General features: G+C 52.9%; 2 protein-coding genes across 22 annotated transcripts in view; both read right to left on the bottom strand.

Moving 5' to 3' along the window:
* The window catches only part of MAPT (microtubule associated protein tau), a 140,537-nt gene that overhangs the window by 21,843 nt on the left and 107,000 nt on the right, over positions 1-11,694 (bottom strand). For all 21 annotated transcript variants that reach the window (XM_017871639.1, XM_017871641.1, XM_017871629.1 and 18 more), the window contains one exon: positions 9,856-10,121. In XM_017871639.1, the coding sequence (XP_017727128.1) occupies positions 9,856-10,121 (266 nt within the window). The remainder of the gene's footprint in view (positions 1-9,855; positions 10,122-11,694) is intronic.
* On the bottom strand, positions 6,637-7,086 carry STH (saitohin; the record flags this gene model as incomplete). The annotated part of the gene is made up of 1 exon (XM_017871642.1): positions 6,637-7,086. A coding segment is annotated over one exon (402 nt), but the record flags the coding sequence as incomplete, so codon positions are not given.

Genomic DNA, 11,694 nt, shown 5'->3' with positions numbered 1-11,694 from the left:
AAATAATTTAAAAAAATAAAAATAAATAAAATAAATAAAAAATAGTTTTAATGGAGATGGGGTCTTGCTATGTTGCCCAGCCCGGGTCTCAAATTCCTGGGCTCAAGTAGTCCTCTGGCCTCAGCCTCTGTAGTAGCCTCAGCACCTGTAGGCTTGCTGATCATTTTTTATTCATAACTTTTCACTGGATAAGTCTTAGAAGAAGATTTGCCTGCTTTCAAAAAGGAGTGGGAACAGCTTAGAATTAGAAAACACTCAGAATAATAAAACAGGAAAACATAAAGAGTAACATTAGAAGAAGGGGAGGGCATCAACACTGACAATTACAAGAGTGATCATTACATTTAGCTTTGAGCTTCCTGGAAGCCAAGGCAAAAAGGGAAATGTCATGGGTTACATAACTCTCCTTATCTGACAAAGGAAACTTACCAGTTTTTCAAGGAAGAGAACTTTGTTTTCTGTACTAATCCATAAAAGAAATTAAGCAAATGAATCAAAGGACATTAAGCAATAACTCAGTGTCTGCCACATACATAGAAATGTTTTTTCCAGCCGGGCATGGTGGCTCAAGCCTGTAATCCCAGCACTTTGGGAGGCCAAGACAGGCAGATCACGAGGTCAGGAGATCGAGACTATCCTGGTTAACATGGTGAAACCCTGCCTCTACTAGAAAATACAAAAAAATTAGCCAGGTGTGATGGCAGGCACCTGTAGTCCTAGCTACTCGGGAGGCTGAGGCATGAGAATAGCATGACCCCAGGAGGCAGAACTTGCAGTGAGCCGAGATCGTGCCACTGCACTCCAGTCTGGGTGACACAGTGAGACTCCGTCTCAAACGAAGAAACAAACAAACAAAAAACAAAAAAGAAATGTTTTCCATGTGGCTTTTCTTGTTCTAACCCCACAAAAAAATCAACAAGCCTTTATGAGACTTTGCAATAGACACAAGGGTATTTACAAAGCAGACATGAACTACTGCCAATTGTCACATTAAGTCAACACCCTTTACAGAATCTTAGATTTACAGAAGGGAGAGAAAAAGGGGAATGGTTGTCACTATGAAATTAGAATCCTGAAATTGAATTTCTCAGCTACAGTAACACATATATTACACTTCAGCTCTGGAGAGACACTGACAAAAACCATCAAGGGAGAGAACAAAGTGTTGCAAGCTCCCAATTTGGATCCAGGGAACTCCCAGTCAGGGGAGAAATGTCTGAGTCAGAGTTTGACCCTGAAGGAGAGGCTGTGGTGAGGTGGGGCTGGGGGTGTGTGTCCACTCGGTTTAATCAATTTCCTAGAGCACCCAAAGCAGCCCTAAGCTCTCACTAGACCTTGATCTGGTTTTGTTTGGGTTCAGGTCTCTCAAGGCTACTCCAAAGAGCCCAGCCCTCTCTCCCTGGCCTCAAGCCTGCAGCCCCACAGCCCCGTGCCTCACAGTTGGCCCCCAGGCTGGCCCAGGCTTGGCCTATCTCCAGCGCTGCCTGCTTGCTGGGCTGCGCTTTGCCTCACCAGGTTCAGCAGGGCCAGTGCAATGCTCTGCTGGGAATTTAACACGGGGTGGGCACTGGATGCCCACACAAGCCTTCTCTTCAAGTCCAAGGTGATCAGCTTGGGAACTGACACAGAAAAACCTGTCTATGTCCTGTCTAGTCAACCAGCCAAGGAAGAGATCAAATAACAGGGTAGAGTCACCTTCAGAATTATTTACACTGTCCTTTACACAAGCTCCTTTAAAATGATTTGATTTACACAAGATTTTTCAGAAGCACTGATGTACAGGGAAAGATGCCTGGAGAGTCTCAGAGTTACAGATCTGTCCTAGAGGAGGGTCCCAGCCTGGCACTGCCCCCCACTCACTGTGGAGTCTGACATCTCAGCCCAAGCTCACCTGCATCCCTGGCCCTGATTGAGGAGAGGCAAATGATCCCACGTACAGATTCACTGTATTTATTCCACATAAGTTCTACATAGATGCTTTTTAAAGCGACAACTAGGCTTTGCTATTAAATATAATGTATTTTTAAGGCCAGGCATGGTGACTCACGCCTGCAATCCCAGTACTTTGGGAGGCCAAGGCAGGCAGATCACCTGAGCCCAGGAGTTTGATGAGACCAGCTTGGCCAACATGGTGAAACCCTGTCTCTACTAAAAATATAAAAATTAGCCGGGCATGGTGGTGGGCGCCTGTAATCCCAGGTACTAGGGAGGCTGAGGCAGGAGAGTTGCTTGAATCTGGGAGGCGGAGGTTGCAGTGAGCCGAGATTGCACCATTGTACTCCAGCCTGGATGACAGAGTGAGACTCTGTCTCAAAATAAATAAATAAAGTATTTTTAGAGTACTCAGTTCTCTATAATTGTCAGTGGTATATGAGAAGGGAGGAAAGAGGGTAAAAGAAGAGAGAAATAGATCAGAGAGATGGGCAGAGGTGACTAGGTAGAGGCAGAGCAAGGCTGGGGGAAGGTGAAGACAAGAGTGTGTGCACGCACACGTACGCGCGCGTATGCATGCATGCACACACACACACACACAGGCGCGCGCACACACGCACACGCGCACGCGCGCACACACACAGACGCCCTTAAAAAAAAGAGAAGGTCGGGCATGGTGGCTCACACCTATAATCCCAGCAATTTGGGAGGCTGAGGCAGGAGGATCACTTGAGCCCAGGCGTTCAAGACCATCCTGGGCAGCACAGTGAAACCACATCTCTGCAAAAAATGTAAGAAACTAGCCGGGCACTGTGGTGCAAGCCTGTGGTCACAACTACTCAGGAGGCTGAGGTGGAAGGATTGCTTGAGCTCAGGACTTCAAGGTTGCAGTGAGCTACGATCGCACCACTGCACTCCAGCCTGGGCAACTCAGCAAGACCCTGTCTCAAAAAGGAGAAACAAATCAATACACACAGGGAAGGAAGGAAGCCACCCAGGCTGCGGCCCAGAACCAAGAAACAGTTACAGCGTTCTATCGCCATCTTGTGGCCATCTTGAATATTGCACACCCAAGGCTTTCAAAGCCCCACTGCTCAGGTAGGTTTCTGTCCATCCTGGGCTTCCAGGCTCTGTGCTGCTTCAGGTCTTCACATCCCAACTACTGGCCTGGACATCCTCCGAGAAAGTGACTTTAGCTCCAACTTCTCGGCGCCAACCAGGCCCCCGATGGCCCCCGGGCCCTTTCCTGGCCATGATTCTGCACACTCCCTTCTCCCTGCTGGCAGCCACAGGGTCCCCAGGTCTCCTGATCCTGCAGCCTGGGCCCCATATGAGCAACTTCTCTCTTGCCCTGCATGGCCCCTGGGACTCCTGCTTCTTCAGCTTTCCTCTGTGTTTCCCAGTGACCCCCCAAGAAGGGGTGCTGTTGCTGGGCCGTCACCCCTGCTTAACCCTCCCCAGCAGCTGCCCACAGCCCGCCCGCTTCAGCACTCCCACGGCCACTGCCAGCTGAACTGAGCCTCTCTTCAGGGCCACCCTCCACCACCCCCTGTCCTGTTGGGCGATGTCCAGCTGCTTGCAGCAGCCCCAACCTCTCTTCTGCCAGTGTGAACTCTCCTAGCGCTCAAGCTTCACACCCCTTGGCGCTGGACACATGCCCTCTGGCTGCCCCAGCCGCCTCCAGTTCTAGCATTATTTTGCTTTTGCTTTGAAGAGCTCCATGTTATCTGAAGAGCTCCACGTTACCGTGTTCTACTATCCTCCTTCAGCTCCTGCACCCATCACTCTGGGTGGGGGCTGTCCTTTCAAAGGCTACTGAACAGGTCCCAAACAAGGGTCTGCTTGTCTTCTCTGGCTTGCTGACTTGTGTGGGTTGCTCCCCTTGCATGTTCTTCCCTGGCCAAGCTCTCCATCCTACATTCCTCCTGCTGCTGCAACTGGCCCTGTTTCTCTGCTCATCTGCCCCTGTCCCCTGGCCTGGGCCCTGGGGGCAAAAGCTCTTAGCACAGAGCCTGGTGTTCAGAAGTACCCCATAAATGTTGTCTGAATGAATGAATAAAGGAATGAAATAAGGAAGGAACCAGCTTTTCTGTTCTTTCTTTCTTTTTTTTTTTTTTGAGACAGAGTCTTACTCTGTCACCCAGGCTGGAGTGCAGTGGCCGGATCTCAGCTCACTGCTAGCTCTGCCTCCCGGGTTTACGCCATTCTCCTGCCTCAGCCTCCAGAGTAGCTGGGACTACAGACGCCCGCCACCTCGCCCGGCTAGTTTTTTGTATTTTTTAGTAGAGACGAGGTTTCACCATGTTAGCTAGGATGGTCTCAATCTCCTGACCTCGTGATCCGCCCGTCTCGGCCTCCCAAAGTGCTGGGATTACAGGCTTGAGCCACCGCGCCCGGCCCTTTCTTTCTTTTTTTAAATAGGTCTCAGTCTCGCTCTGTTGCCCAGGCTGGGGTGTAGTGGTGTGATCATAGCTCACTGCAACCTTGAACTCCTGGTCTCAAGCGATCCTCCAGCACCAGCCTCCCAAAGTGCTGGGATTACAGGCATGCGCCACTGCGCCCAGCCAGGAGCCAGCTTTTGATGCTGTTATATGTTCTGTTTTACTGGTTGTGTTTTCTTCACTGTTTTTTTTTTTTTTTTTTTTTTTTCCTTTTTTTTTTTTTTTTTTTTTTTTTTTTTTTTTTAATTAGGAGTGCAACGTTGTGTTTTCTGATTTATTTCTGCTCTTATCTTTGTTTCTAGATTCTTTTTTTTTCTTGTATTCTTTTTCCCCTCCATTAAGAACCTAATTTATATGCTGCAGTTATTTAACTTTTTAAATAACAGAAGTATTTAAAACTATGAAATCCTTCTAAGTACAATTTGGGGCGCCTTAATGTAATGCACAGGATTCATTTTACTTTTTTGATACAGGGTCTCGCCCAGGCTGGCGTTCAGTGGCGTGAACATGGCTCACTGCAGCCTTGACCTCCCAGGCTCAAGCAGTCCTCCCACCTCAGCCTCTGGAGTAGCTGGAACTACAGGCGAGTGCCAACATACCCAGCTAATTAAAAAAAAAAAGAAAAAATTGTAAAGACAGGGTCTCCGTACGTTGCCCAGGCTGGTCTCGAACTCGTGGACTCAAGTGATCCTTCTGCCTTGGCCTCACCAAGTGTTGGGATTAAGTGTGAGTCACCACACTTGGCCCCAACAAAATGTTTTAAAAGCTGGTCCTCTGTCTCTGTGTCTAGACACACCCCCACTCCCGCAGGCCAGACAGGGCGGGGACGAGCTTGGCAAGGGGCATGTGGGACCCATGGGCTGGCCTGGCTGGGTCTGAGTTGACTGAGGAGCCAGGCGCTTGGAACCTGCAAATAGGAATAGAGTTGGGACCGAAAGTGGAAAATGAGTCACTGAATCAGGGTGCACAGGAGGCCACAGTGGTTGAGGTTGAGGGTAGGTGTCAGCAGTAAGAACCTAGGGCCACTGAGTCTCAGCCAGGCTGCACACTAGAGTCACCCAGGGGAAGCCCAACCCAAGATGACAACAGGTCCGGGGGGCTCGGGCACTGGAATGGTGTTTAAAAGAATCCCCTCTTCCCCCCAGGTGCTCCCTTTTGCAGTTAGGATGGAACACCGCTGCCCACGGCTCACTACAAGATCGGTGGGGTCTACGGGCTTTTCCTGCCTGGCATCCCACTCAGCTCTTCCTCCTTCCCTGCAATCTCTACCCCTACCCAGCCAGAGCTCCAGTGTGGCCACCCGATTATCTGCATTTTCCTTTAAAAATAATTCAATTTGGGGCCCCCAAAGCAATACATGTTCACTGTAGCAAATCCCGAAAACAGAGAAAAGCACAAAGGAGAAAACAGACGTTTTCTGTTTTTTTTTCCCGAATGATTTACAGCAATCTGCGGTGGTTTTCAGCCTCTGCAGTTTCCCAAACCTGACTTGGCTCCTGCTCTTGTCTTCAGTGTGAGCATCTGTTCTGGCAGGATTGAGTGATTCTTCAGACTCCTCCAGCTTTATCTCTTTTTTAGCCAAACATTTATTGAGCACTTACTGTATGCTGGGCACACATGAGGCCACAGAGACCCAAAGGTCTCAGCAAAACCTCGTGGAGCCTTCAGGCCAGTCTAGGAGGAGAAGGCCTGAGACCCTCCAGCGGGTCGTTTTAAAGGCCCTTATGCGTGGACCCTGTATGACTTTTTTTCTTCTTTCCTGGAGATTCATGTGTTGGTCTTTGTGATGGCTGAGGTTTGGTTTCAGACAATTTTTCTAGGCTTTCCTGGCATTTAAGGGAGGCTGTGACTGCATCCTCTGCCACTTTTCCATACTTCATCCCCCAGAATATCTCAAGAAAAGTAGTCACCCTTTCTCCTTTAACCCTTTAGTACATTTGGATGTGCCGTCTCCACCCAGCATGATGACATCATAACCTGGGGCCCTGTGTGCCCCTTTCTTTTTTTTTTTTTGAGACGGAGTCTCACTCTGTCGCCCAGGCTGGAGTGCAGTGGCCGGATCTCAGCTCACTGCAAGCTCCGCCTCCCGGGTTCACACCATTCTCCTGCCTCAGCCTCCCGAGTAGCTGGGACTACAGGCGCCCGCCACCTCGCCCGGCTAGTTTTTTGTATTTTTTTTTTTTTAGTAGAGACGGGGTTTCACCGTGTTAGCCAGGATGGTCTCGATCTCCTGACCTCGTGATCCGCCCGTCTCGGCCTCCCAAAGTGCTGGGATTACAGGCTTGAGCCACCACGCCCGGCCTGCCCCTTTCTATACTTGGCATGAGGTCGCCTGACTCTCACCCCTCATGGGCACAGGCAGGGCAGCCACAGAGTGGGAGGGACAGTTCTGGCCCTGAAAGGGGCCTTCAATGGAAAGCTGTCTTCCCTGCTCAGCCCCATTCCTGCTGCTCTCTTCAGAGCTGTAAGAACTGGGCCAAATGGTGCCCACACCTTCCAAGTCAACCTCAGATGAACTCAGGGTCAACAGGGGAGCTACCTCCCATGCTAAGCTGAGGGTTCTGTCTCTGGCAACCTGAATCATCCACTCACACAGAGCCCGAGTTAAATTAACCCCACATTCAATGAGGGCCGGCCACCTGCACAGTCTTGTGGGCACTACAAAAACGCGTGAGACTCGGCCTTCACCCTCAGTCACGGCCCAGACTAGGGAGCAGCACAAGCATGTTCAGTGTGGTCAGGGTTTTCAGGGGCTTTGAGAAGAGAGAGGGGAATCCAGGAAGACTTCCTGGAGGAGATGGCAACTGAACTTGGGTTTAAGGGAAGGGAAGAGATAAGGAGAGAAGGACATTCCCTGCTGTGGGACACTGGGCAGGGCATGGCAGAACCCAGGGGCCCCCGGGGGGTGCATGGGTGGGGAACCCCAGACAGGGAGCAGCAGATTTAGACTGGGGGGAAGGGAGCACTTTGCGGGTACTGCCTGTCATGTGACTTAAGGAGATCCTGGGTGTGCCTGGATGGCAGTCTGGGTGCTGGAGCAGGGTGGGGGTACATGGGTGGGCAATGGGAGAAAAGGCAGGAAAGGCCAGTGAGGGCCCCTCTGGGCTCTTGGGCAGCACCAGGGCCCAGGCACCCTGGAGAATGAAGGTCACAGTGGTCCCGAGATGGGGCTTCTGGAGGCGACTTTCGAGAACCGAATGAGGACTGGAAAGTCTGGAGAGGAGGGAACGCATTGTCCCCAGTGGAAGCGCAGGACAGTTTCCCTCAGCTGTGGTACAGGACAGAGGCCCTGGGTCACCTGTGAGTTATTTCCCCAAGGCCTCTAACCAGGCCATTGTGGTGGGTGAGGGTCCAGAGACCCTCTTCCACTACAAGCTCCACATGCCTAAGCAGGGAGAGGCTGGACTTTTAATTTAACCCAGATTGTTCGCCATCAAGAGGGAGATCCTGAGATGCTCTCTTCCCTCCCTCCCTCCTGTGTTCCAGGGAGCTCTGCCCTTGTCCCCATGGCCACAGGGGAGCCACTGTCTGTCCTTTCCTTGATGAGAGGAGGTGCTCCAGGGCACAGCTGAGTCTTCTCCATCTCTGTGCACGGTCTGGCACGCAGGGGCACTCAAAGGAGGCTCGATGCAGAGAGGCAGGGTCTACACATGCATCCCTTTTAACCCAGCCGTCCATTTCCATCCTGACAGGATGCGACGCTGCACCCACAGGCTTGTTCAGGGGCAAGGGGGCTCCTGCATCAAAGCCTGGACCAGGGTAGGTGGCAGGGTTTGAGGCAAGGTGCCCACATGCACTGGCGGCCACCCTCCCTCCACATGGCCCAGGCTCAGGCCCAAGTGATAAGAAATTCAACGGTGTGGAGAGCGCCTGCATTGGGGCGGCAAGCTGACACATAGGCCCAGGGTTTCAGAAAGCCCTTAGCTCCCCGAGGCCCAGTGCCCAGAAGGCCCAGCACATCTGCAGACTCAGAGTGAGCCGTGGTCCTCCGCACCCCCAGCCTCCTCTTCACCCTACCCCAGCTCTGCTGGGTGTTGGGAAGGGGGTCCTGGGCTGAACTGTGGTCCCCACAAATTCATATGTTGAAGCCCTAACCCCCCCCCGTACCTTAGAATGTGACTCTATTTGGAGACAGGGCCTTTAGAGAGGTGATTAAGTGAAGTACGAGGTCATCAGGCTGGGCCCTAAGCAATAGCGTTCTTTTCTTTCTGTTTTTTCTTGTTTTGAGATGGAGTCTCACTCTGTTGTGCAGACTGGAGTACAATGGCACTATCTCAGCTCACTGCAACCTCTGCCTCCCCGGTTCAAGGGGTTCTCCTGCCTCAACCTCCTGAGTAGCTGGGATTACAGGCATGCGCTACCACCATGCCCAGTTAATTTTTGTATTTTTAGTAGAGATGAGGTTCCACCCTGTTGCTCAGGCTGGTCTCGAACTCCTGACCTCATGATCCGCCCGCCTCGGCCTCCCAAAATGCTGGGATTACAGGCATGAGCCATCACGCCCAGCCGCCATGGTGTTCTTATAAGATGAGCGTGTGCAGAGCCACGGAGCACACACAGAGGGAAGACCGCGGCAGCGCAGGGTGGAGGTGGCTACGCACGGCCACAGAGAGGCCTTGGAAGACACCCACCGCCCACACCTGGCTGGTGAGGAGGCACACTGCTGTTCTTTCACTGCGGTGCTTTGTATGTCAGCCCTAACGCACCCAGATGAGGGGCACAGGGACAGGAGTGGAGAAAGGGGTCCAGGTCAGGCCCCTGGAAGTCCGTTCTTCTCCACCTTTAGGAAGCTGGAGAGCTCGTGAGCACCCACTTGCCCCCAGAAGAATCAGCTGATGAAAACAGAACCCCCAATCTCCCCAGAATCCAGAGGAACCCAACCTAAGCAGATGGCCCATGAGTGGAGATGCCCGCCTATGGGTGGCAGTGTGTTCTACCCAGAAGGCAGGTGGGGAGCCGCTGTGGGTGCCCTGACTATGAGAGTTTCCGGCCGTGGAGACACAGCCCTGCCATCTCTGTCCGATTAACAGGGACTGAAGGGGCAAGAGAAGAGCCAGAACGTGCTCTCGCCTGAGGAGAGCACTCTCAGTGTAGTGGAGACCCCAATAAAGAACTGAACTTCCTTGAAGAGGGTCTGGACGGGACCGGGGTATTATGCGGGGGTGGTAGCTGAGCCCAGGTGCGGCGAGCCCCACAGCTCCAGGCACAGCCGCGCACCTCCACGCGCAGCCCCATTGCTCCGTGCGCAGCCCCATGGCTCCAGGCTCAGCCGCGCACCTCCACGTGCTGCCCTACCCCTCCAGTAGCAGCCCTATCCCTCCAGGCGCAGCCCTACCCCTCCAGGCGCAGCTCTACCCTTCCAGGCGCAGCCCTACCCTTCCAGGCGCAGCCCCCCACATCTCCACGCGCAGGCAGCCTCTCTTACCTTCCCGCCTCCCAGGCGCAGCCCCCCACATCTCCACGCGCAGCCAGCCTCTCTTACCTTCCCGCCTCCCGGCTGGTGCTTCAGGTTCTCAGTGGAGCCGATCTTGGACTTGACGTTCTTCAGGTCTGGCATGGGCACGGGGGCTGTCTGCAGGCGGCTCTTGGCGGAAGACGGCGACTTGGGTGGAGTACGGACCACCGCCACCTTCTTGGGCTCCCGGGCTGGAGGGGTTGGAAGGGACGGGGTGCGGGAGCGGCTGCCGGGAGTGCCCGGGGAGCCGGGGCTGCTGTAGCCGCTGCGTTCCCCTGATTTTGGAGGTTCACCTGGGGAGGAAGGAAGGGAGTGAAGCCAGGACTCAGGTGGGGGTCAGAAAAGGCCCTGGGGGCTGCCTGTCCCGCAGGTCCATTCCCAGGCTCACTACTGGGTTAGGCAGGTGGAAGCCAGGTTGGAAGTGCAGCTACAGCAGCAGGAGGCAGCCGCCCTGGAGAAGCATCTCCTCCTCCCTGCCTTTTTGCTTAGGGACAGAGACACCCCTTTCCCAGGAAAGCAATGGAAAACCATCAACCACCATACAACACTGGCTCCCAGAGAGGTGGCCAACTTGGCCCCTCGGTCTTTGGGTCAAGAGATGGGCTCCAACAAGCTGTGTGGTCTCAGACAAGTCACTTCCCCTCTCTGAGCTCAGAGGCCTTAATTTGAAAATGGATATAATTATAATCCCTGCAGCCAGGGTGGCTCCAGGAGGTGGTAGATATGCTTTGCCAACCTCTAGTGCAATTCTTTAGGGCCTTTATCCTAAATAAGGGTGACACAGTGACGGGACCCAGCTGTGCCCTCAAGCCTGGACGCTCCTGACCCTTTCTCCACAGGGTGAATGTTCAGCTGTTCAGCTAGTTCAGGGCTCCTGCCAGCTCCCTGGCTCCTCTGTGGGATCTGGGCTCCAGAACAGGATGCCTGCTCCACACCCGCTTGTTCCTAACTGTCCACACGAGCCATGCCACTTCATGCTGCTGTGCCGTGCCATACAGTTCCCCACCGGCCATGCATAGCAGTAAGTGCACCTTTCCAACACCCCAGAAGCTGCTGGGGGGTCTCCTCTCCTCTCCACGCAGATGCTGTCCCTCCCTCCTCTGGGTGTCCTTTACCCCCAAACTTGCTTCTGTTACTGCACTTCCCAGGTCCCTGTTACACTTCAACACTCTGCTATTCTGTCTCATGGGTCCATGTTTTCTGAAGTCTGGCCCACGGAACCCTGCATCAGAATCTCTGGAGCTTTCAAGGAGGAAAGTAGGACTTGTAAAGTGCAAATTTCTGGGCCCCATTGAGAGTGGATAGAGCAGAATCTCTAGGGGTGGGGCCTGAAAAGCTCATTTTTCTCAAGCTCCCCAAAGACTGAAGTCTGAGAACTGCAGGCCTCACTCTGTGCCGAGGTGCGCTTAGCTCCCCTGCAGTCTGAGAACTTAGCTTTCCTGCTGGTCTGGAAGCTTCCCACAGCAATGCCCCTGCCGCTGCCCCAGGCATTCGCTGTAACACATACCTGCTGGCCAGACCTGAAGAAGGGCAGCTCTTTGTTTGAAGCACACATGTAGCCAATGGGCAACTTGGTCAGCGACGAATAAGCACTAGTTTTGTTGTTGTTATTTTTTTTTTTTTTTTTTTTTTTTTTTTTTACGGAGTGTCACTCTGTCACCCAGGCTGGAGTGCAGTGGCGTGATCTCGGCTCACTGCAAGCTCCGCCTCCCAGGTTCAAGCGATTCTCATGCCTCAGCCTCCCGTGGCTGGGAGGAGAATCCTGGGAATCCTGGGATTACAGGCATGCAGTGCCATGCCTGGCTAACTTTTGTATTTTTAGTAGAGACTTATTTTAGTAGAGACTGTATTTTGTATTTTATTTAT

The sequence above is a fragment of the Rhinopithecus bieti genome, unplaced genomic scaffold (genome assembly GCF_001698545.2).
Source record: "Rhinopithecus bieti isolate Rb0 unplaced genomic scaffold, ASM169854v2 scaffold_6904, whole genome shotgun sequence".
Lineage (NCBI taxonomy): Eukaryota > Metazoa > Chordata > Mammalia > Primates > Cercopithecidae > Rhinopithecus > Rhinopithecus bieti.
Note: the sequence above shows the minus strand (reverse complement) of the source record. Positions and strands in the feature narration are given on the sequence as shown.